The 26,120-nt window shown below is 38.1% G+C and overlaps 1 protein-coding gene across 2 annotated transcripts in view; it reads left to right on the top strand.

Annotated features, from left to right (window-relative positions):
• TAFA2 (TAFA chemokine like family member 2) overlaps positions 1 to 26,120 on the top strand; it is a 389,458-nt gene that overhangs the window by 254,905 nt on the left and 108,433 nt on the right. For both annotated transcript variants that reach the window (XM_074374647.1, XM_010948968.3), the window contains one exon: positions 12,796 to 12,902. In XM_074374647.1, coding sequence (XP_074230748.1) covers positions 12,797 to 12,902 — 106 coding nt within the window. In that variant the 5' untranslated portion in view covers position 12,796. The remainder of the gene's footprint in view (positions 1 to 12,795; positions 12,903 to 26,120) is intronic.

The raw sequence follows: 26,120 nt of genomic DNA, 5'->3' as shown, positions 1-26,120 counted from the left end.
CAAGTATTCTTGCTCCAAATGTGTTCTTTCTGCACTTCCTTGTAGCCGGGAGAGAACTTAAATACCGAATGTTGACCTGAGCATTCACATTAGATACCTTTTTTTAAGGCGCTTCCCAGAAAACTTTCTGTAATAAATTGAAGTACTTTGGTAAGAGGAAGCTGGCACCATCAAGGGAGCTGTGTCACTGAGTCTGGGGGAAGAGTGAACACGAGGCAGATCTGAACTGCCCTTGGAGCCCTAGGCTAGGAGGAGACTGAGCGCAAACATTTCATTCTCCGCTGACTTCCTTTGCCTCTATTTTCCAGCTTATCTGTGCCATAAGCTATTTAAAGCTTCAGATTTTTACCTGAGTCTTCTGAATACCCTTTTGTACTCTGTAGATTTTTGTTCCTCCCAGCTGAAAAGAACCAGCCGACTTCTTTGGTATTTTTATGCCTTGTGCTTTGTTGTTTTCCTGCGGTGTTTTCCACCCGACGCCAGCGTGCAGATGCTGTGCCTGCTACTTGTGGCTCAAGACACCTGCTTTTCAGTAGGCCCTTGACTTCCTTTCATTCCCAGTTATAATCTTTGTGAACCGCTGCGGAAGTACAGGGTCAGATCTTGTCCTTGCAACAGTGAAAACTATTTTTGGCCTCCGGAGTCTCCCATGGAAGGCACACTTAGTTTTATGTTACGTTCATAGTCTAAGCGCCTTCAAATCTATGGATCTTAAAATACTCCCAGAAGTGCAGTTCTTAGATGTAGAAGCGCTCACCTGAAGGCCGTAAGTCTAGGCACAGGTTTTAGTGAGGTTGAATAAGAAGAGCAGGGAAAGTAAACCAATTTGTATGAGGTCGTTTTTGTCTTTATCTGCTCTCTCCCTGCTTTGTTTTTGTCTGATTCAAGTCAAACGGAGTTTACAGAGCCTATGACTAGAAAGTGCTGTCTGTTCTAAAACCTACCCAGAAAAATGATGGCTCAGATCAGAGGCCACACAGTGCTGTGCACAGGCAGCATTTGGCATGCAGAGTGTTCTTAAAAATTGAATTAATTGAAAACAATTAAAATTGAGAGGTTTCAGATACGATTCTGAATTTCTGGTTCTTTATGAGAAGTGGGAGGCGTGGCAGAACGAAGCTCACGTTTGCATGTACCATCCCTGGGCTGGAGCTGAGTGAATTCCACAGGTAAACTGGATGGTGAGACCGAGCCCTTATTTTGCTTATGTGATTGGCTCCATCTGGCCCCATCGTGGGTCTATAGACAGCTTTCTTTCCTTTTCTTCTCTTCCCTCCTCTTCCTTCTTTTTCTTTCTCTCTCCCTCGCTTTTTCCCTCCCTCTCTCCTCTTTCCCTCTAGTATTACAGTAGTAAATAGTTAGGTAAATTTATTTCCAGACATGTATAATTTGCTTCTTTTTTGAGTATTTAAAAATCCATGATGAGGCTATCTTTTTAAAAATAAATTACCGCCCCCCCCCCCAATTTAGTAGGAATGCTTTTAAAGTACATATTTAATTTTAAGATATGGAAAAATAGGACATTAGCATCACTGTTTTCATTACCAAACTTTTAATGGAAAGAATTTTGGACCTGGAGCTAGAAGACCTGGTTTCGAGTTCCAGCTCTGCCACTTAGTAACTTTGACTTTGAACACGTCACTTAATTTTCCTGAGCTTTTCTCCTTATCTCTGCAAGGGGGATGATTATATCTGCCAGCCTCATGGTCATGGGCATCAAGTGTGAGCGTGGATGTGAAAGTTCTAGGGCACCATACGGCAGTACACAAGGCTAAGGGTGGGGAAGCAGAGCTATGGCATATGACTTCTCAAGGAGCTTAGAATCTGGTTGTAGAGACGGGACTTACACGTAAGATAAATAACTGTTGAAAGTATCCTACTGCCTACAAGGGATGGAGGCATTAAATATTATCAGACATAAGAAAAAGTGCATGATCATGTAGTATAACCAAATAGAAATAGAAAGGACACATACACTATTTCTTGCATTTGTTAACTCCCTTATTCTGCTCCTACTCTGTGACAAGAAGCATTGTAGGTGCTGAGGCTGAAGCAATGAAATAGAAAGCCTAGGTTTCTGCTCTTACGGAATTTGTATTCTTATAGGGGGAGAGAGGGGCAATAAACAAGCAAACACCTAGATCAGCAGTATAATTTCAGATAGTGTTAAGAGCCAGGAAGAAAATAAAATTAGATTTTTTGATATATGATTATATGATAGAGCTGTTCCCGTTATGACTCTTGCCATACTGTGTTTTATTTTTTATTTTTATTGTGATGAAGTACAGATAACATCATAAAATTTACTATTTTAAGCGTATAACTGAATATAATTAAGTATGCTCACAATGTTGTGCAACCATGCCCACTATTTATTTCCAGAACTGTTTGATCATCCCAAACAGAAACTCTATACCCATTAAACCATAAATCCCCATTTCTCCCTCCCCTCAGCTCCTGGTGATCTATCTTCTACTTCTGTCTTTTATGAGTTTGCCTATTTTAGATATCTCATAAGTGGAATAATATAATATTTGTACTTTTGTGTCAGGCTCACTCCGCTTAGCATGTTTTCGAGGTTCATCCATGTTGTAGCATGTATCATAATTTCATTCCTTTTTAAGGCTGCATAATATTCCACTGAATATGCACCATATGATGTTTATCCTTTTGCAATATTACCGACGTTAACATGATTTGGTAGTAAGTCTAATTTGTAAAATACTTTACAAAGTACCTTAATTGTACATGGTAAGAAGAGTGTTAACATAGGGATTATTGGTTAAGTTGGTTGTAAAACTGTAGTGGTACCTGGCACAGTTGTTTTGTATAATACTCCATCTGATATGTCTTGGATTTTATTCCCAACAATGAAGAGGATAAAAATTGGGAGGAAATAAGGTCAGTAGGTTTTCAACAAATATGAAATGGCAATGGCTTTAGTTTGGACCAGTCCTACCCCTGCCCCTGGTGTAGGGCTTTCCCCTACTCAGTGTGCTCTTGGAGCGTTTTTCTAAAATAGACTCAGGTAATAGCCTTCTACCACCACTTTGGGATATAATTTCACAAGCTAATAAATCTAATCATTGGGAAAATTTCTCAAGATAACACATTAAACCACTTGACTGCTGCTTTGCACTATGATATGCATACTGCTGGGATATACCTGCCCTATGATTGAGGAAGCCAAGTTCGTCCATAGGGAAAATGTTAGACATGGAAAGAAATAGCTGATGGCAAAGAGAAGGGCGAGTTAGTGTATTTTACATGATTTTATTCAGAAAAGTAAGTTCCAGATATTGGAAAGGGTAAAAAAGTGAGATTTTAAAAGAGCTGAAATCTTGTTGCAAAAGGAGCAAGTCAGAAGGCAATATATGTATTAGACAGCTTACTGCAGACTGAGGTTTAAAGCACATAGTGGATGCTGCTTTGATTCTTAAGCAGTTGACTTCTCCATTGCTTAAGCTATTAACTGAAGTGTAGTGCTTTGTTGTACCAAAATCTGACAGTGTTCCAGTCTTCCCTCTAAAGGAGCTCATTAAGATATATGAAGTTATGAATGGATAAAGGAAAGATGGTATACTCACAGAGTGGAATTTTATTCAGTCTTAAGAAAGAAGGAAATCCTACCATTTGTGATTGCATGGCTCTACCTGGAAGACGTTATGCTAAGTGAAATAAGTCAGTCACAAGAGGACAAATACTGCATGAGTCCACTTAGATGAGGCATCTAAAACAGTCAAACTTACAGAAGCAGAAAGTCAAGTGGTGGTTGCCAGGGGAGAGGGGAGGAGGACATGGGGAGTTAGTTGTTCAATAGTTGTGAAGTTATAGTTATAAAAGATAAGTCCTAGGTTCTGCTGTACAACATGGTGCACGTAGTTAACAGTATGGTGTTGTGCACTTTGAAATTTATTAAGAGGGTAGATCTCATGTTAAGTGTTGTTCTTAATACATAAGTACAGACAGAACAAAGGGATGCAAGGGGAGTTTGAGGGTGATGGGTATGTATACACCTTGATGATGGCGCTGGTATCATGGGTGTTGGCATGTCCAAATGCATCAAATTGTGTACATTAAATATTTGCAGCATTTATATATATATCATTTATATCTCAGTGAACCTGTTTTTTTTTTTTTTAAAAGATACATTTAAATTGATACCCTGTATTTTATTTGACAACCCTACCTACGGTTGCCACTTTTGATAGAGCAATTCCATTAGGTCTAATTTCAATAGACTGATGTCTGGTAGACATTGGACACTTAACATCACCTTTTCACCAGACCATGCAGTGTATATAAATAATAAAAGATGTACCATTTAAAGATTGATCATTTAATAGTTCATAGAGTACAGTGATGAGAAACAATAGTATTTCCTTTATCCAGTATCATGGCAACGTGGTGACTTTCTTTTGATGACTTTCTAGATTACTGAGAGCTAGAACTGCCTTTTAGCTTTTTTTTAGTGAACACCTAAAATGCATCATATACTTTTGGGGCCCATCACAGAGTATTTGGAGCATTGTTTAACTGCTGTTGCAATGAGGACTGAACCAGTGGGCAGAAAATCAGTTTCAAGACCCTCCTCCACCACCTACTACTTGTCTTCAAATTATTCTTTTAGATTCTATATGTAATCAGGGAATATTAATACATGTAGAGCTTAGCTCTAAGAGTTATCATAAGGATCCAATGATATATTGAGTGAGCCAATATATTTTAAGCCAGTACATTTATTTTTTTAAAGTTTTATTGAAGTATAGTTGTTTTACAATATTATATTGGTTTCAGGTGTACAGCATAGTGATTCCATGTATTTTTACAGATGAAACTCCATTAAAGGTTATTACAAGATAATGGCTACAATTACCTGTGCTGTAATCTTGTTGCTTATCTATTTCTTACATGGTAGTTTGTATCTCTTAATCCTGTACCCCCAATTTGTCTCTGTCCTTCCCTTTCTCCCCTGGTAACCGCTGGTTTGTTTTTTTTATATCTGTGAGTCTGTTTCTATTTTGCTATATAGATTCATTTATTTTAGTGTTTAGATTCCACATATAAGTGATACCATACAGTATTTGTCTTTCTCTCTCTGACTTATTTCACTAACCATAATATTCTCTAGGTTCTTCCATGTTGCTGCAAATGGCAGAATTTCATTCTTTTTATGGCTGAGTAATATTCATGTATGTGTGTGTGCACACACATATATACCACAGCTTCTGTGTTCATTCATCTGGTGATGGACACTTAGATTGCTTTCATATCTTGGCTATTGTAAATAATGCTGCTGTGAACATTGGGGTGCCTGTATCTTTACAATTAGAGTTTTCATCTTTTCTAGATATATACCCAGGAGTGAAATTGCTAGATGGTATGGCAATTCTATTTTTAGTTTTTTGAGGAATTTCCATACTGTTTTCCATAGTGGCTGCACCAATTTACATCCCCACTAACAGTTTACAAAGGTGCCCTTTTCTCCATATCCTTGCCAACATTTGTTATTTGTACACTTTTTCATGATTGCTGTTCTGACAAATGTGACATGGTATCTCGTTGTTTTGATTTGCACTTCTCTGATGATTAGCAGTGTTGAACATCTTTTCATGTACTTGTTGGCCATATGTATATCTTCTTTGGAAAAAATGTCTATTTCAGGTCTTATGCCCATTTTTTTATTCAATATTGAGTTGTATGAGCTATTTATGTATTTTGGATATTAACCCCTTATCTGTTATATCATTTGCAAATATTTTCCCCCATTCTGTATGTTGTCTTTTCGTTTTGTTGATGGTTTCCTTTGCTGTGCAAAAGCTTTTATGTTTAATGAGGCCCCTTTGATTATTTTTGCTTTTATTTCATTTGCCTTAGGAGATAGGTCCAAAAAATATTGCTACAATTTATGTCAAAGAGTATTCTGCCTATGTTATCTTCTAGGAGTTTTACAGTTTCAGGTCTTTCATTTAGGTCTCCAACCCATTTCCAGTTTATTTTTATATATGGTGTGAGGAAATGTTCTAAGCTCATTCTTTTACATGTGCCTGTCCAGTTTTCCCAGCAACACTTACCGAGTCGACTGTCTTTTCTCCGTTGTATATTCTTGTCTCCCTTGTCATAAATTAATTGACCATAGGTGCATTTAAAGTGACAAGCATACATAGTAATACTGATAACTTCAGTTAGCATGCTGTGCTCTAGGTATCTCTAGAGGCATTTGAAGAGCACTTGTCCTTCTACCCAATGATCCTAGATTTCTGTAGATTTATAAATTTGATGTCTATTCTCTGATATCCTAGTATCAATATTCATTTTGCAGAGCCATCAGAAGACTCTGTTAATCAGCTCTCCTTCCCTTTTCAGCCTGTTTCAGATTCTTATTTCTAATTCTACAGACTTAGGATAAATTCCTAAAAGTAGATTCATTTTTCACCTATGTCTAAAACACATGGGCTCTTTTATTTGTTGCCCAAAGACTTTTTATTTCCCACTCATTCCTAGCCAGGAGGCTATGTTCCAGGTGTTATTAATAATATTTAATAATAGTTACAGTTTGAGTGTCTACTTTATTCTGGCTTTGTGTTAGATGCTTTATATACATTGTGTTTATTCCTTATGGCAGTCCTATCAATGTGTAATGGTAGTCATGCATTCCATATGTGGGCATTGAGGCTCCAAGTTGTTAAACGAACTTGACAAATGTATTTAATATGTGTTGGAACCAGGATCCCATTTGTGACTTGCAAGCCCTTGCTCTTAAAGAAGGATCTTTGAAGAAATGGGAATACTGCTGATTTATCATGTATCTTTAAGTTCAAACTGTCACATGATTTCTTGTTTGTTGTCATGACATCCTTGTTTGAGAGAATAGATGGCATTCCCATTTTCTAGACAGAAAAGGAAGGTGAGTGACTCAGTTGTAGTAACAGATGCACAGCAGCGTGGTTTTGTCCAGCCCTCGTCATTTCAGGTGCCTTTCTAGTACTCTCACAAGCGTGTTTGTCTGCTTTGGGTATTAGTGCTTGGAGACTTAGAATATTATATATTTCTGGAAAAATCATTTAAAAGAGAATGCATTTCTATTTCCTGTCATTACGGTCTGTATGTGGCAAAGGCATTTATGTAAAATCAGCACTTGGGCTGTACATTACTAGGCATAAAGCAAAAGCACTCCTGAGTTTCTGTACCCACCAAAATTGCAGTTTTGTGGGGAAATGAATGGAAGTATAAATTTTGGGTGAAGGAAGGAGGCAATAGTGGCTCTTAAATGAGGCTTACATTTGCTGCTAGGCAATCCTTGGAAATTAGTGGAGCTTTCCTGGCTAAATCTCCAGGGTTGATTTCTTAACTACGGAATCTAAAAGAACATTCATCCTAAAACACTGATGTATCAAAAAGAAAAAAAAAGAATTTTATAGCTATTGTTTCCATTTAGAAGGTCTTGAAAGACTGATTTATATTCTAAACTCTTTGTCTTGAAGTTACTTAAGAAAATACGAGCTAATTGGCAGGTGGCAGGTGTAACAAGCTAGGGAACTTACATATGAGGCTTGTGTTGGGTGCGCCAAGATGAGTAGGCCTCCCCACCTGCCCGCCAAATCTTAAAAGTTTGTGCAGAGGCCTTCCTGGGGTTCCGTTATGTGTTCAGTCCAGATGACACACAGCTCTCTCAAGGCTGCGTCCTTGGAGCAGCTCCCACTGTGGGAACAGTGGACAGAACACACACTCCAAGGATGGGGGGTGGCTAGGAGCCTCCGACTGCCTGGGTCCAGCTTGAGGGTCAGCCGGTGGTCTTGTCCTCTGGGTGACCTCTTCCAACAGTAGGACAGAGGGGACGCTGACGTGGCTGAAGTGCAGGAAGGAGGGGGCAGGGATGTGGAATGAGGCAGAGGGGCCGAGGAGAGAGGGGATGTTGAGCTGTCTCTCAGTAATTTGTGTCCAGTAAGAAATTTAGCTTTTACTTCATTTCAATAGAGTAAATTCTCAGATTTTCAGCAAAGAGTAGGGTGCAGTCATATTGTCTGATTTATATTTATATTTATATAACGGATCATTCTGGTCCCTATCAGGAAAAAAAGGAACTTATATTTTCAACGGGCACAATCTACTTCAAGGTTAAATTCCTGTACTAGATTTGGCTATTAAAGTTCATGCCATTGTAATAAGTTAATACTAGGTTGGTATGAATATTAGAGCAATGTAGAGAAATGTTCTGAAAAGATTTTCATATATATTGCCTCATATGACCTTTTTTCCCCACAGAAGTGCCTTAAGCTCAAGACGAGACCAGGTGGTTGGAGTCCGGGCTTTTATCTCCTTTGTATATAAGCCTTTCCCACCTTTTCCCCTTCATCGTCTGTTCTTTAGATCAGTTAGACTTACCCTCTGTTTTCATGGGGAAATGATTTTTCTGGTAGCATCATAGTTTTTCAGTTCTTGCCTATTTACAGTTAAATGCACTTTGAACATTGGTGGGAAGGCAAGAGTCTTAACACCATCCACAAGTTTGCGTGTCAGTGACTCTGAAACATGTAACACAGAAGAGAGAGCAGAAGAGCCTGGAGACTGAACTGTCAGTCCTCCACTTTGACAGCGTCTCACTTCTACATCCTTCGCTGCCAAGGTTACCGTGTTCTCAGTTATCCTGCCTCCCTTGTGCTCCTCGCCAGCTGCTGCTGTTTGGGGAGCAATTTCAAGTTTTCATCCCCTCTGTGAATTTATCCTTCAGTTTCCAGTTTCTTCTTCCCTCAGCTTTTGCTGTTATAAAATTCACTTACATTTTGCTTTTTTTTTTTTTTTTTTTTAACAGATAAATGTAACAATTCTGCAAGTGTGTCCGTCCCTTGACTGTGGTGGAAGGGTTTTAAACTGAGACCCGGTTGTTAGCACGTTGAATGAGAAGTGAATGCCTCCTCATTCTGTGCTGTCATACAAGGTCAAGAAGAAGTGAACCATTCAGCTTTCTCCACTTTGGGTTTTCTTCTTTGGCTCTGTGCCTTTGTTGAAAATCCTCCGTCACTCCCTTAACACTTCAGTTTGCTCAACTTGGGTGTTAGTTAAAAATCAGTTCAAATAAAACCCATTACAGATTGTGGAATGTGTTTACCCCCACCCCTTTCTCACTTTCTTCTTCCTGGGGGTCTTTCGCTAATTTCATTCTAAAGTAGTGACGCATACTTGCTTCCTCCTCATGTTGGCAACTGCACGATATATTTGGCTCTAAGGCACCCCCAGCATTCAGCAAATACCTGTTTACCAGTTATTAAGCTGAACCTTGGCCAGGCCCAAGGTGTTTACAAATGTGTGGTGCACAGTCCCTCTCTTTAAGAATCTTACATGAGAGTGAGGGATGGAGATAAATAAATGGAAAGTTAGAATACAGTGTGGCAAGTGGCTGGTGTGCATAAAGTAGGGTGCTTAATGTGGTCTCGACCAAATCCTGTAAGAAGAATTGTAACCTGCACCTTGGCCAACAAATAGAAGTTAGCCTTTTGAAGAGTGGATGGGGCAAGGGGTGAGCGGGGCGTGGGGTGGGTGTCTGATATGTTTCATGTGACATGGGGGTGAAATTTAGCTGGACACCATGGAGGCAATTTAGGAGAGTTAAAATATTGACTATGAATGTATATGGAGAGAGAGGTGGGGAGGAATGACGTAAGACTAGACATAAAGAGTAAAGTTTTTTTTTTTTTTTTAACCCTGACACTGATAAGGTTTTTTATATTCTACTAAGGGTTATGGCTTTTTTAAAAAATCTTAAACATAGCAGGGAATCATGTGATGGTTTTAATCATATTAAGGGTGTCTCGTGATCATGGTTACATATTTGGCTACAGCATAGAGAATGCATTACACTCAACAGTATCCATCAGGCACTTACTCAATACTAAAGACTGCAAATATAGTCACGAAAAGGGCAGACACAAACCCTGCCTTCAATTCCAGAGGGTGGCAGTATTGGTGGCATGAATTCCAGTTAGGCTGTGTGTGAGATTTCGTGGTCTGAGCTGCAGTATTGCAGTTGGGATGGAAACAAGTGTGTACAGTTAAGAGATGCAGGAAGTCATATTGACGGAACACGGTAACTGACTGGGTGGGGGTGGGGCGGTGTGCGAGGGAGAGGCAGGGGTCTTTACAGACTTCCAAATGTTGACCTGCATTCTCCTTCCTTTTTTTCGTTTGATAGCCTGGTGACTTTGTGGGTGTTTCTGTTTCCGTATGTCTCGTTACCAGTTTGACCAGCTGTCATTTCTGTCATCCCATTTGGTGGGTGCACAATAGTATGGAAAATACAATGGGTCATTGACCTTGTCGCAGAGGCCGTTTGCTATGGGAGAGCTATTATCAAGAATTATGCTAAGCAGCTCTTCTTGTCAGATGACTTTTGCTAAACTGTTCATTCTGTTACATGATGCGCAGGACAGCAAGGTTGCAGGGACTAGGTGTAGAAGAGGAGGCAGGATGGCTGCAAAAATGTGAGAAAGGTGATATCTCATAACAAAACTATTAGGAGTGCTAACCACCCGCCCCCCCCCAAAAAAAGAACACTGAGGGCAATAGAATGAAAGATTTTTAATGGGCATTTTAGTTTACTGAGAGTGAATAGTAAAACAGATTATTTTTCTAAGAGGCTTCCTGAGGACTTAGTGTTCTGTATCATACTGTGAAGAACGGTTTCTGGAAAATGCTGCACACTCAAATTTGCCTCTTTAAAAAATCTGGTTAAATTTGTTGAACCAGAATTTTGCAAATATATTTTCCCCATTTGTTTTCCACTAACACTGTATCAACATCCTGTGGAACTGACACCTCCCAAAACACACAGATTAGAGAAATGCTGGTCTTTCCAGGCAATGACCATAGTGACGGTTAACCCTTATTAAGCATTTATTATCTCCTATGCATAGTGTTAAATTCTTTTCATGAACTGTCCCATTTTGTTTCCATACTGACAACACTGTGAGGTAGACATTATTATCCTCATTTTAATTATAACAAAAATACTCCTAGTTGAATAATTTATTCAAAGGCATATAGACATTAGGCAGGAAGCTGGATTTTAAGCCAAGCAACCAAATATAAAAGGTCAAACACCTATCCCTTTGTACATTCTCTCGACATGTCACAAGACCGAGGTCCATGGAGAATTCGCAGCTATTGAAGCCACTGAAATTCCTTGTTATCTCATGAATGAGGCAGCCTCTCATGCACTCCAGGGGCAGCAAAACATCCAAATGACTGAACATCCTCTAATCTCATAGGCACTGAGCCCTTACGCGTGCCAGCCATCGGGCGAGTCTTCTCATATTCACATCTCATATTAGAGAAGGAGGAGCTGTAGCAGGAGATCCAGAAACTCCCACAAGATGACACAATTCGAAACCAGTAGAGCCTGGGCTCAAATCCAAACAGTCTGATTCCGGAGAGTCTGCGTTCTTCGTCATACAACACTGCCTCCTCAACACCTGAATTCGTGTGTGCAGTTTCTCCAAGCCAGGAAGTGTTAACATAGATCTATCTTAAATATACAGGATATATCCATTTATTTTGTATACATTTATCAGTATGAAAGAGTCCCTTTAAAATTGTATAGCCACCATTGCTACCACCGAGTCCTATTTCTGGAGATGGAATGTTTTGGAAGTGAAAAGGTGAGGAAAAAGATAACTTAGAGAACTCAAGAGAAAGAGGAATCAGGCTAGGTCAGGAAGTGACCTCACAAATTTGCACTAGAATGAAGGCAAGAACGTAGGTCAGACAAGAATGGAGTTCAGTATAGGATCTAAGTCTCAGAAGGCACAGGGTGACAGACATACATTTTCATCTCTCTCATAAGTAAATGCAGATGGTTTATATTTGATACCAGTTTTGCTTACTCCTCATCAATATGGTAGTCAATGTGAAGAGTTTTAGATTTAGACAACCGGCAGTTTGACTTTTTACTCTATCACTACATGGCCTCAGACAAATTTCCAAATTTCCTCATCTACAGAATGGGGATAGACATACCAACATCCCTAATTTGTCCGGAAAAACAGTTAAAATAACATTGCACAAGGAGCTACAGGAATTAGGTGCTACACTTTTGTTACAGGTAGCCGTCACTTTATTCTAACATTTCTTTGCTTTCCTGAGTTTTGTAGTCTCAAGTTGAAAATGTTACCTTGATACGTTTCATTCTGCTTTTCCATTTTTCTTCTACTTCTCATAAAGCACAGCATGGTGGATTTCAACAATATTAAACCATCCATGTATCTCCAGTAACAGTGTTCTACAATACGGTGACTTTTTAAAAACACGCTCAGAACAATAGATTTGAAGTGATGTTATTCTGTGCAGAAATTCATCAGACACATTTTATCTAAACCGTTGACTCTGGCCATTTGACTTGGCCTTGAAGGAGGGATTTAAAAAAAAAAAAAAGTAAAACGAATCATTTATTTAAAGATTTTTCAAACAACTGTGCCTTGCATTTTGTAAATTAAATCTATATTTACTTGGAGAGAAAAATGGTAATATTTCCCAGTTAATTTAGTCTATTGTTAAGCGAATCAAGACTGACTGAGGTAGGGCTCTCGTATCTCTTACTTTGGATCAGGGTACTTCGGAAAACTACAGATTTTTTTATGTTCATAGTTTATATACAGTGAACAGCCTTTTACATACAAGAGATGCAATACGTAGGTGTTAAGGTATCACAGAAAGCTTTAAATATAACACTTAGAATGGAAAAGCAATCGTTTCACATACTTAGGATTTTTTTTTTTTTTTTTTTTTTTTTTTTTTTTGCAGGATGAGTAAGAGATACTTACAGAAAGCAACAAAAGGAAAACTGCTAATAATAATATTCATTGTAACCTTGTGGGGGAAAGTTGTATCCAGCGCAAACCATCATAAAGGTAAGCCCCTCTGTTCTGTCTCTCAGCTCCTGTGAAAGTTGACTCCCTTTACCACAGGCTATTGTGTCCTGTCTTCACTAGTCTGTTAATTTTACTAGATATGGGTCTGCCCATGGCACTTCTCTTTAAGGAAAAATACAGAGGGAGTCATTCTTACTATGGCTTTGACAGGGAATGAATGATTATGTACATGTTTCCAGGATTACTGACACTTCTGCAAATTGTGTTCAGAGACTATGGAACTGTGATTCTGTCTTTTCGTACCATTTCCGTTTTTAAGATGTGATGTTAAAATGTTGAGTTGACATGTGATAATGATGAATTTCAAATTACAGTCATTCTTTAATGAAAGCATCTTTAATGATATTTATCTTAATATGTATGTATGTATGTAAACTTCCTCTCAGTGCTTTTTGTGGATCACATTTCTCCACGCCAGTGTAGCTCTCTGGCTGTTTGGATTCTACCTGTAGTGCAATATTGAGCAGCTTCAATTCTACCATAGAACGGGGTGAGGGTATATGTGTTTTATACCTGGTGTGTTAAGCTTGACAGCCCAAAATTATGCCTTTTCTGTTCTCTTTCCTGAGCATAAGACTCAGTATAATGCATAAGTACTTTTTCCAAATGAATTAAAATGGGCTATTTCTGGACTGTCCCTACCATAATCAAGTATTCATAACCCAGTAAGTCAATTTAGATTTTTCTGTGAAATACGCTTTTATAATTCAGTTCTCAGTCCTCTGTAAAGTCCAAAGATTAGCAACTTACTTTCTCATTTTATTTCTGGGTTGAAGAGAGAATTAAGACTGCCTTGAATTTTGTAACATTTAAAATAGTTAAATATGTGCATTTAATTAGCATTATGTGGAACATGAACACCAGGGAGGGGAAAGATGTGGTGTGAGGGAGTGATGCCTATAAGACAAAATCCTTTTCTCCTGTGTTTAAAACCAAAAAGAGTCATCTTTCGAAATACGAATTTTATGAAGAGGTCTTCATATTTCAGTCTTATTTTGTGTGTCTATAAAATATATGCATATATAAAACATTATGTATATATAAATACATAATGTATATTATATATGAGTTTTCTTCTTTTCCTTAATACAGTATTCTGATCCACCAATAAAACTTTAAATTCTATTTAATAAGGGTTATTGGTGTAAAACTAAAAAGATGTTGAGGAGGACTTTATTCCCATGCTTTCAAATTGGCAGGAGTGAAACAAACTTAAGGACGAAGCACTGTTAAATGCTTATTACCTTTTAAAAAGATGCAAACTGCTGGGGCTGGGCCCCCTGCCTTGTGCTTCATACGAGAAAAGACACATCATCCTTACTGTCCGCATGGTTGGTCATCCCAGTGTGCCTTCCCAGCCTGTAAAAGAAAAATTGAGAGAAGTGGGGGAAATCCACAGTAATTGTGGGTGTCATCCTGGCAAAGCAGGGGTCCGTGATAAAGATGCTTTCTCATCTCCAAAGCCAATTGATGGGGTCTCTAAGAGAGTCACTCATAAAGACTGCTCCACAGTGACTATTACAATTTTAAAGCTACTTTTAAGAAGTTTAAGTGATGTTATGTTCTATGCTAACTCCAGAACTAAGATCTTTTCTTACTTTTTTGCCAAAAAAAAAAAATTCTTGAACCTAAGAAATGATACATTGTCTCAGGAAATCTACTTAAAGTGCCAAACCCTGCACATAATAGAACATGGAGTTTTGTGTTTTACTGATCTATTTCCAGCCTGCCAAGGATATTTTGGAGATTTTTAAAAAAAGATGTCTCCACCTCTCTCTCCTTCCTTCCTTCCCCTTTTCCTTTCTTTCTTTCTTTTATATTTTTTCATGGAAAATCCTCCTTTTGTTTAGACTATTCTGTACTTACTGAGTGTAGTGTATGTATGTTTTAGGACATATTCGTGAAATGAACATGAGTGTGCCCACCACCCAAGTGAGACACGTGACATTTCTAATACTCCTGAAACTGACTGTCTGCCACTCTAATTTCATTGCTTTGCCTCCTTACCCAAGGGAGTCACTATTCTTAATTTTGTGGTTATAATTCCTTTGCTCTTATTTATGATTTCACCATGTACTGACATATATCTAAATGGCATGCTGCTTAATTTTATTGTTATTGAATTTACATAATAGTATTATACTGTATTTTTCTGTAATTTGCTGTTTTGCCCAACAATATGTTTGTGATATTCATTATGCTTGATGGCATGTAGCTGTAGTTTATTATTATTATTTTTTTTTTACTGTTGCTCCGTATTTTATTGTATGAAGTCACCACAATTTATATATTTATTTTCTTGCAGTGAACATTTGGTATTCTATTTTCTTGTCGTTATGCAATATACTTCCATGAATATTCTTATACCTCCTTCCTGGCACACATGTGCCAAGATTTCTCAAGAGTGCCTTTCAAGGAGCAGAATTCTGGATCACAGGCCGTATATGTCTTCAGCCTTACCAGACTATGTCAAATGGTCTTCCAAAGTGTTAGTACCAATAAAGTTGTTCAAGATATTTATTTTTATTGAGGTATAGTTGATTTATGATATTATATTAGTTTTGTGTGTACAACATAGTGATTCACAATTTTTATAGATGATATTCCATGTAAACTTATCATAAAATATTGGCGACATTCCCTGTGCTGTGCAATGTGTCCTTGTCCCTTATTTTATACATAGTAGTTTGTACTTCTTAACCCTCTACCCCTAGCTTCCACTTCCCCCTTTCCTCACCCTCACTGTTAACCACTAGTGTTTCCTCTATATTTGAGTCTGTTTCTGTTTTGTTTTGTTCATTTGTTTATGTTAACAATATACAGTACTTGTCTTTCTCTGTCTGACTTATTTCACTACACATAACACCTTCCAGATCCATCCATGTTGTTTCACGTGGCGAAATTTCATTGTTTTACGGCTGAACAGTATTCCGTTATGTATCTTTACCACATCTTCTGTATCCATTCGTCTGTTGATGGACACTTAAGTTGCTTCCATGTCTCGGTTATTGTAAATAATGCTGCTATAAACACTGAGCATAGAAACTTTTCAAATTAGTGTTCTTGTTTTCTTTGGATATATATACCCAGGAGTGGGATTTCTGAATAAGGTGGTAGTTCTATTTTAGTTGTTTTGCAGAACCTCTGTATTGTTTTCCATAGTAGCTGCACCAATTTACTTTCCCACCAGCACTGTGCAAGGGTTTCCTTTTCCCCACATCCTCACCAACGTTTGTTATTTGTGGTCTTTTTGATGATAGCCATTCTGACAGGTGTGAAGTGATAACTCATTGTGGTTCTGATTTGCATCTCTCTGATGATTAGTGATGTTGAGCATCTCTTCGTGTGCCTGTTGGCCATCTGGGTGTCTTCTTTGGAAAAAAATGTCTATTTCAGATCTTCTGCTCATTTTTAAAATTGGGTTGTTTGTTTTATTGACTCTTATTACTGCCTTTATTTTAAAGTTCATTTTGTCTGTTGTAAGTTTTGCTACTCTGGCTTTCTTTTGATTTCGATTTGCATGGAAGACCTTTTCTCATCTCCTCGCCTTCAGTCTGTGTGTTTCCTTAGGTGTGAGGTTTTGTACGCAGTGTATACATGGGTATTGTTTTTGTACCTATTCAGCCACTGTGTATCTTTTGATTAGAACATTGATTCCATTTGCATTTAAAGTAATTATTGATAGGTGCATAATTACCACTATTTTGTTCATTGTTTCGGGGGGGGGTCTGTAGTTCTTCTTTGCTCTTTTCTTGTCTTCTCCCCCCTTACAGTTTGACTACTGTCTTTGTGTTTGGATTCCTTTCTCTTTTATGCTTGTGTGTCTGTTATAGATTTTTGGTTTGTAGTTATTATGAGGTTTATATATAGCAGCCTATATGTATACGTGATTTAGTTGCTGATCTCTGAATTTCAGACACATTTTAACAACCCTCCATCTTTACTCCCCCCCCCATGATTATTCTATTTTGACAGTATAATTTATGTCTTTTTGTTTTGTGTATCCATTAACTACTTACTGTGGATATAGATAATTTTACTACTTTTGTCTTTTAACCTCCTCCCAGCTTTGGATGTGTATATTTGCCTTTACCAATGAGCTCATTTGCCTCCTACCTGCCTGGGAGACCCTCCAAGATCAGCAGGTGGATCTGACTCAGGATCTTTTCAAATAGATCTGCCCTGGGTCCCAGAGTGTGTGAGATTTTGTATACACCCTTTAAAGGTGGAGCCTCTATATCCCACAGCCCACATGACTTTCATCATGGGTAACGCTTAGGGCAAGGGAGGCCTATTCACTTATTTTTATTTTATTTTATTTTTTTGTGAGATAATTAATGGGCAATCTGACTCTGATCCAGAGCACTTTGAGCACTCAAGATAAAAGTAACACAGCTGCATGTTAAAAAACCCAACAGCTCTATTTTAAGAGCTCTATAGATACCAATCCTTAAGACAATCTCTAAGGCAAGTACGATTACTAAGCCTATTGCATAGATCAGAAACTGTGGCAAAGAATGGTTCAATAATTTGGCCACAGTTGCAACTGTTGGAAGCAGGATTCAAACCAAGGAAGACTTGTTCCAGATGACATGATATATATCTAGTTGTGAGTTTCTTTTTGTTGATACTATTTGGGATTTGGTTGACTTCCTGAATTTATAGTTCGGTATCTTTCATGAACTTTGAATGCTTTTCAGGCATTGTCTCTTGAAATATTGCTTCCATACCATTGTCCCTACTCTGTAGATGTATGTCAGCTTTCTCTCTCTGCTCTCCATGTATTTCAACCTTTATTTTCTATTTTCCACCTTCAAGTCTTTTTATGCTATATTCTGGGATGTTTATTCAGATCTTTTTTTTCCTACCACACTAATTCTGTGTTTTCCTGGGTTTAATCTGTTCTCTGATGCATATGTTGAGTTTTAATTTCATCTGTTATATGCTACTAAAAATTCTTTTTTTCTTACAAATTGGCTTGGCTTTTGATAAATTTTTGCTCTCACTCATGTTTTTATTTCTTTTTATACAATATATATATATATCAATTTATATATACAAATATAATTTGATGCTTCCATTTTATAAAATTTTTGTGATTTCTTCCTGGTGAATCGCACTCACAGTACTTTATTTTAGGGTTTTGTAATTTTTAAACATTCTGTGAACTAATGTTCACTGGAATCATATTTGTGAGGAATTTTAAGGCCTATATTTAGAAAGCATTCATCCAGAGGTGATTTGCATATGCCATGTGTCTTAGGTAAGTCTCTCTAGAAGCAGAGCCAAGTCAGGAGTTCTCGTTTATGTGATTTATAGAAAGAGTGCTCTCAGAAGATGCAGCAGGATAGAGTTGGAGATAAAAACTAAGCACAGATAGCATCTCAGCCGGAGAATAGCCTGGTCAGGGTCTGTGGGGACCCTCAGAAACATCAGTTGCTCCTCAGAGTTGACCCCTCCTTGAGATGAAATGAACAACCATCGCACACTCGTGCCCGTTTGTCGCTGGCATGTTGCTCCATGGTGGGAGTAGCCTTCCTGGGCAAGTGGCTCGTCTTCAGCAGAGGGTGCATGTCTAAGCAAGGGGGGCGATCCACTAGCATTCACAGCAGTGGAGGGAGGGCGCACTGCTGACAGAAGGGACCTTGGTGATGAGCCAGTGTTGTGTTCCAGCGCAGTCCACTTCTGGTGCCACTTAGTTCTGCTCGTTTCTTAGGTTTGCTCTCTCCAGGCAAAGCTTATGGAAGATTCTGGTTGGTTGCAATTTCCAAGAAAACATGCTTGAGGAGGAATAGTGGGGCCACCACTAATGCAGTTGGTGCCAGGACCATTGTTGATACTCATGATCTGCCCGCTTCGCCAGCCATTTTAGAATCCCATCTCCTTCAGCCAGCCCTGCTGCTCAACTAGAAAGCTTGTCAGATGTTTTAGCCAGACCTCATGCCTGAGGGTTCTGAGCCCTGGGTTATTACACCCTTAATGCTGGGGTTATTGTACTTGTAAACTTACAGTGATAACTGGGCACTGGGATGACAACAAATGCCCAGGAGGATCATCTGAGACCCTGAGAGGACACATTTCCCCTGCCCCAGTCCAGAGTAGCTCCGCTCTTCCTCATGATCATCTGGGTCATTTATCTCATCAGTGCTGAACTCCTTTTTTTGCTGGTCTGTGGGGCTGAACAGGCAGTAGTTGTAGCCATATGTTAAGCAAGACTCTTGAGCAGGACTTGTTTCCTCTGGTGAAATCACTCCCTTTCTGGGAACCAGGACTCCTAGACTCACAGAGTCTGTTGGTAGTTTTCATTGGAATATTTTAGCTGGAATAATTCTTCTCAGTTTTTGAATACCCACAATAAGGACTAAGAATATAGCAGGACATGAAAGAGGCAAAAAATCTTTGTCCTTATGGAGTTTTTGTCCTAGAGGTGGGAAGATAGATAATAAAAAAGAAAAATAAAACAGTTTTATAGTATAAATGCTATGGAAAAAATAAAAAAGAAAATGGTGTAAGAAGTGCTCAAGAGGGACTATAATTTTAAATAAGGTCTTTGGGTAGGATCTAAAGTTTCCAGTGGAGCCAGCCATGAGATTATCTGGGGAAAGGATGTTCCCGGCAGAGCAGCAGTAAGTACGAATGTTTTCAAGTGGCAGCCTGTCTGGAGACCATGAGGATTAGCAAGGCTGCTGTGCATAGAGCAGAGTGTGTAAGAAAGTGGTAAGAGTTTAGGTCATTACAGCACAGGTGAGTGTAAGTGATGGAAGAACAGAATAAACAGCTGTCCCAAACCCCAGTGCAATAGCACCGTGCTCTCAAGAGCAACCAAATGTTCAAAATGTTTTTTTTTTAACATAATGTAGAAACACTATAGAAATCTGGAGCATTTGTGTTTGAAAAATGAGGTGTCTAAAAATCAGAAAATGTTGTCACCTGCTTAATAAAATCTTCTGAGCTTTGGGAACTGACAGTCCCTCACACAGAGACAAGTAAGTTCACTGCTTAAACCTCCACAGAGATTCTGTCCTGAATACTCACAATTGTTTGGAGCTGGGCATTTGGGGAGGGGAGTGGTGATGAACTCAGAGAGCATTATGACAGCCATTCAGAAAGTAGAAGCAGTATCTCCCTGTTGGAAGCAATTACATTAGGTAAAGCTTCAGATAGTGGGGATCAGAGGAAATATTTCTGTTTAGGACTCCATGTTCCCAACAGAAAAACATGGTCATTAATCTTAGAAGGCTAATACGTTTTCTTGACATTTCTTCCTTTACCCATCACTTCTGCACTAAATCTAAAGAGAGTAAGTCATCATTGGATGTTTGAATTGGGAAAGGATCTGTATTTAGTATGAAAGAGGGTATACACAGATGAGAGTTATACATACACACACAAAAAGAAAATCAGAAAAAGTTCATTTGGTTAACTGAGATTGAATGTACGTCATTCTCATTGTCATACAAAGTAATTACTAACCTGAGTTGGACCTTTTGATTAAACAAAATTTTTTCAAAGAAAAACAAATTTTAAAATAAAGGTGATTTTTTTAGTCCAAAGCCTAGATGAGAAAGCAGCCATTTTAAACTTTTTTGGTAGCTCTTCATTTGTTTGTTGGTTCATTGGATACTGTATTCATTTTTCCAACCAACTACCCAGTAAACAAAATGTATATTGCGTATCTGTTAAGTGTTGGGCTTTAGATCAAGTTCTGGAGATAAAGAAGTGACCAAAACAGGCATAGTCCATGCCCTTAGGAGCTTACAGTGTAGTTGGCAAGAAGAACATTCATCTGATCATCAGACGAATAAATATTTAACTATACATGATAATAAAGTGTTTAGAGATAAGATTTCAGGGTAAAAGTACATAAAGTGAAAAATGGGTGGAGGGAAATTAGGGAAGAGACATTTGAGCTGAGGTCTGAATGGGGAGTGGGCTGGGCATCTAGGCAGGATCAGTAGCCTCACAAAGACATGAAGGAATTAGAATGCTCTGGAGCTCAAAGAAGATCACTGTGTCTGAAGGGCAAAAAGCAAAGAGGATGCTGGTGCACCATTAGCCAGGAGAGGTGGCTGGGGCAGGTTCTTTGGGGCCATATTCAGAACGCCAATTTTCTCACAGTTAAAATTGCTTGATTCAATTTAGCTAGGAAATTGCTAGCTTCTCGGGATGGTTTGCAGCTGGCTATATGATGTACGCCAAAGTTTAAGAACCCTGATTTATAATTCATAGTGTTTCAAGGACCTTGTTTATGAAAACAATTGAATTAACATCCTAAGAGAAAGAAAAACTGCCATCACATAAACTGACTCTACTTTGGACTTTTAACAACACATTTTATCATTCATTTTATTGAATTTTCAAAGTGTTACATGTTTATCTGAGAAGCTTTGATAAGAAAGAAAAATATCAAGAAGAGAAATCAATTGATAATTCTTCTACAGAGAAATTATTAGATGTCATGTGGGTATATTATCTTCTAGTTTAACTTATGAATGTATTGAACATATTTGAAAGCTTGGGGTTCATTTAATTATTTATACATTTATTGACATGGACTAGGTCAGCAAGAGACTGCTGCTCTGAGCTGGTGATTCTGCTTGAAATTGTGCAGATAAAGTTATTTTCCTGAGGTTTACCCTTTCCTGGTTTTTTCTTTTTTTATATTTTAAGATGTCTCATGGGGGAGGGTATAGCTCAGTCGCAGAGTGTGTGCTTAGCATGCGTGAGGTCCTGAGTTCAATTCCCAGTACCTCTGTTTAAAAAAAAATTAAATAAATAAATAAATAAACCAAATTATGTACCCCACCCAACAAAAAAGAAAAAAAAAACCCATAAAAGAAATAAAAATATAAAAAGATAAGAAAGGAAAAAAACATAAAAATAGAACAAAAACATGGAAAAAAACCGAAACAAAATAAGCTATCTCATGTATACAGAATACTGGGTTAAACACATATGTGCACTCAAAATAACAATTATAAGGCAAGCATCTTTGCAACTACCAACCAGGACAAAAAATAGAACATTATCAGCCCTCTAAAGCTGCTTACGCCTCTCTCTGATTATAACTCCTCCTCCCACAGAGGTACTCCTTCCCTGACTTCTTACACCTAAACAGTAGTCTCATTTTGTCTGGTTTCCAGTTAGGCAAAATTTGAATCCTACTTGAGGCCTTTTTTTTTTTTTTTAGTGTGATTTGCTTCTTAGCCTCAACATTTTTTCTTGAGATTCATCCATGTTGTGACATAGGCTCCACTGCATGCATATATGGTGATGTATTTATCTCTTACTGTTGACAGGCATTTTGATTTTTCCAGTTGTTGGCTGTTACTGCCAGTACTGCTGTGGACATTACTGTACATGTATTTTTGTTCACAGGTGCAGAATTTCCCCCAGGGTATATTTTTAAGACTTAAATTCTATGGGCCATATGATAAGTATGTATTAAGCTTTACTTTTATCCCCCCCCCACTTAGCAGTATAATTCGCAGTGAATGATGTGTATTTACTTATATATCTAAAAACTATTCATAAACATATACTTTAATTGGGGCATGAAAAAGCATTGTAAAAATGCACCCTAAATTACTTACAACAGTCTTTGTTGTTAGTTATTTTTGAGACTTTTTTATTTGTTCATACCCATATAAAAACTTTTGTGCAAGAATTTTTGTTTACATTTAATATTAATTAATTGCTTATAAATTAATTTAATCTATTAGTACATTTTGTTTATTTTTAATTTCTTTACATAGTTAACACAAATGAGAATTTTTGAGGTCAAAAAGAATGAAATGATCAGTTTTGTATCATTCAGTGTTCACCCAGGAAAAAGGAGCTCACACCAGCATGGTTTAAAGTAAGGACTTGTTTACGGAAGTGTTGAAAGTGCTGGGAAGGGAACGGGGGTGGTGGGGGGTTGGTGATATTGCTACTCAGGCATTGGCTACATGCAGAAAGCTATTACCGCCCCTAGCGGTGGGGGAGCCAAAGAAGAGCAGTTACCCAGAGCCCCCGATTGTAATGTTTGCTGTTAAAGTTGCAGCAGTGCAGCTTCTGCTTCAGGAATCACTTCCACCGCCGCTGAGCGGGAAGCCTGGGACCCATCCCCCCCTGGTACCGCAAGAGCCCGAGAGAGGCTGAATGCTGCCCGCACCGCTACTCTCGCTGGTGCTGCTGAAGTTCACACGCATCCACACGATCCTCCCTGCGCACGTCTGAAGCAAGAAGCAGGGGGGTAAAAAAAAAAAAAAGATGGGATCTTTCTTTCTTGTGTGTGCCTTCCTCCAAGAAGCAGACTCTGGGACAGAATTCAACGTGCAAGAAGTTCACTGGGTGAAACAGTTTTGAAGTATAAAGAGGGAGAGAGCAGGAGTAGCTGAGATGAGCCGTGAGACCATGGAAAGTCTGACACCTGTGAGAGAAGAGAAGAAAGGAAGGATTGAGTTGGAAGAACCTCAAACTGCAGCCGGGTTTTGAAAAAGTCTCAGCCAGGTCAACCTGGAGTCCTTGAGCAGAGGTTGCCCGTTGGAGAGAGTCCCTTATCGGGCAGGAAGGCCAGGCTGCTGTGTTCCTGCCATGCTCTCAGTCACTGATGGGTAGCAGCCCAGAGAAAGTGGCCTTGGCGGGATCCTAGGCTGGATCCACAGGTGGGGTTCCTGGAGGCCATCAGGCAACTCTGTTCTTTGCGGTGGGTTCTTTTGAGGGAGAACTCGGCGTACATCTTTGTGGCTGCCACACTTCCACGGGCAGAATCTAACCAGAAACCAGTTGGCAAGAAAGTCTGAGGAATCTAGCAGTTAAGCTTCCAGCCTCCTTCAGTACAGAGAGGGAAACAGAATGATAAATGTTGATGAAATTGACAAGAATCTGCCACAGGAATATTTATACATATTATCGAATTACTTTTTATTCCTTCACAGAGGGATATAAAACTTCCCATCTCACCACTCTGAAAATACTGGCTACAAATGAGTATCTTTGTTTAATCAGAAGATCTTGACATGGTCTTTTATTCATATTTTAATTTATATTTTTGAGTACTAATGAATGGCTAGTTAATTTTTGAACTACTTTCATTTTCTATTATTTGACTTACTCATTGATTCCTTTGCCAGTTTAATATTTCTGTCATTGATATGTTTGAAAACCTTAGACAAGCTTGGTCATATTCATTGTTTATTTTCAGTTTACATGCTTTTGAAATTTAGTGTTGTGTTAAAATAATGTTTATTTTTTTAAGACTTTTATAAAGTGTCCCACACTGTTGTTGGAGAAAACTTGAAGATACATAAAAATATAAAGAAGAAACTGTAAAACACCTGTAATCCTACATATGTGTCACTATTAATTCTTAAATATTATTCATAAAATAATATTAAGAATATACTGTATCAGGGGTAGGGATAGCTCAGTGGTAGAGCACATGCTTAGCAAGCACGAGGTCCTGGATTGCATCCCAAATATCTCCATTAAAAAAAAGAAAAGAATATACTGTATCCATAATTTTTTTCATTTCTTACTCTATTGTGAGCATTTCTTCATGTTTCCTGTGAAAATACTTATTAAACATACTATATTATTGGATATTTGAGCTGTTTATTTTTTCTCTAGTAAAAATCATGCTGCAGTGAACGTTTGTATGTGTGATTGCTCTCCCCAATATATGTTTATTAGGCTAGATTTGCAGTAATGGAATTACTAGTTCAAATGACTTAAATTTTAAAATATTATGTTTTGACACTGGTATTTTTAACCATAAAAATAATCTGTGTTTATTTCAAAATATTTGAAAAGTATAAAAGAAGCACTAAGAATATAAAAGGATCAAATATACTCAAAGGTGTTTACTTATTAATATTTATACCTGTTAAAATGTATGCTTTTGATATATATTGTCACATTACAAACATCCCAAATCGTATTCCCATCCGCAGGGAATTTATACACCCTTGTCAACACTGAGATATACCATTCTATTTAATCTTTGTCAATTTCGTCCTGTTTTAATTTGCAATTTTTAATTGTTAAAGATGATAAAATTTTACTGATGTATTGACCATTAATATTTTTATTACATTTTCATGTATTTTATATGTTGTTTTGATTAGGTGACTCTTGTTTTCTTTCTGCCTTTATGAGAGCACTTTATAAAGGATTAGCACTTTGTGTTATGTTACCAGTAATTTACACGTTTCCTAATCAGTTCATTAGCATATAGTGTGCAAGAGCACACCTTCAGAACTCCAGTCTGTGTTTTCCTTCAGGCTTGGCCTTTCACTAGCTCTAGGTCATTTTTCTTTTCTTTTTTTCAGTTGTGATGGGGGTGGAGCATCTGAACCCTTTTAACAGTTTCTTTAACCTTAAATGAAAAAAAAAATTACCTATATATATATCTATCTCAATTACTGAGTAAATCTTTTCAAGCTTAGATTTTTTATGTTTTCAATGAAAACCTTACTTTCATTTTGTATTTAAATGATGCTCTTATCTTTTTGTTCTGTTTTATTTTTTTCCTCCTCTCTCAATTTTTGGAGCTCCTGTTGTTTGGCTGTTTGACCTCTTAAACTTGTTTTCCAACAGTCTTCTATTTTTCTCTCTTCCCTTTTACTCTTTTTTGGGGGGCGGAGGTGGGGGTGGGAGATTTCTTCACCTTTATTGTCCAAACCTGTGCAAAATTTTATATCTTCTTTTGTACTTTTAATTTATGTGCTATTTTCATTTTCTGAGTGTTCTCCTGCCCCGCCTCTCCATTGTTGAAGGTTTTCTTCTTGCAAAGTCTCTCTTCTTAGATTTCGTCCCCTCTTTGTTATTTTCGTTTCTGTCCTCCATGCTAGGAGCTTTCCTCAGATAGTTCCTAACCCCAAACTATCTGCTCTGGAAGCTCTGAGCCTGTTACTAGGGTTTGTAGAACGTGAGGTTTAATGTAAGATGGTGTGGCAGGGCTTTTATTGGGGAACTACCAGTGTTAGTATATTTCCCCTTTGGATCGGCCAGATTCTTTCAAGAAGAATCCTTTCATCTCTTGCCTGAGATGATCAGAGAGTTGAAAGGTGAAAGGGGCTGGGGTGAGGAGGTGTGTCCTATGTCACCATCCTGTAACTCATTCAGTGCGGTGCCTGCAGTCCCTGCTCTGGCTTGTGTTCCCCAGTCCAGACATCACCTCTGTCTTTCTCCCCCCAAAATAAACCCCCAAGC

This window comes from Camelus bactrianus, chromosome 12 (assembly GCF_048773025.1).
Source record: "Camelus bactrianus isolate YW-2024 breed Bactrian camel chromosome 12, ASM4877302v1, whole genome shotgun sequence".
NCBI lineage: Eukaryota > Metazoa > Chordata > Mammalia > Artiodactyla > Camelidae > Camelus > Camelus bactrianus.
Note: the sequence above shows the minus strand (reverse complement) of the source record. Positions and strands in the feature narration are given on the sequence as shown.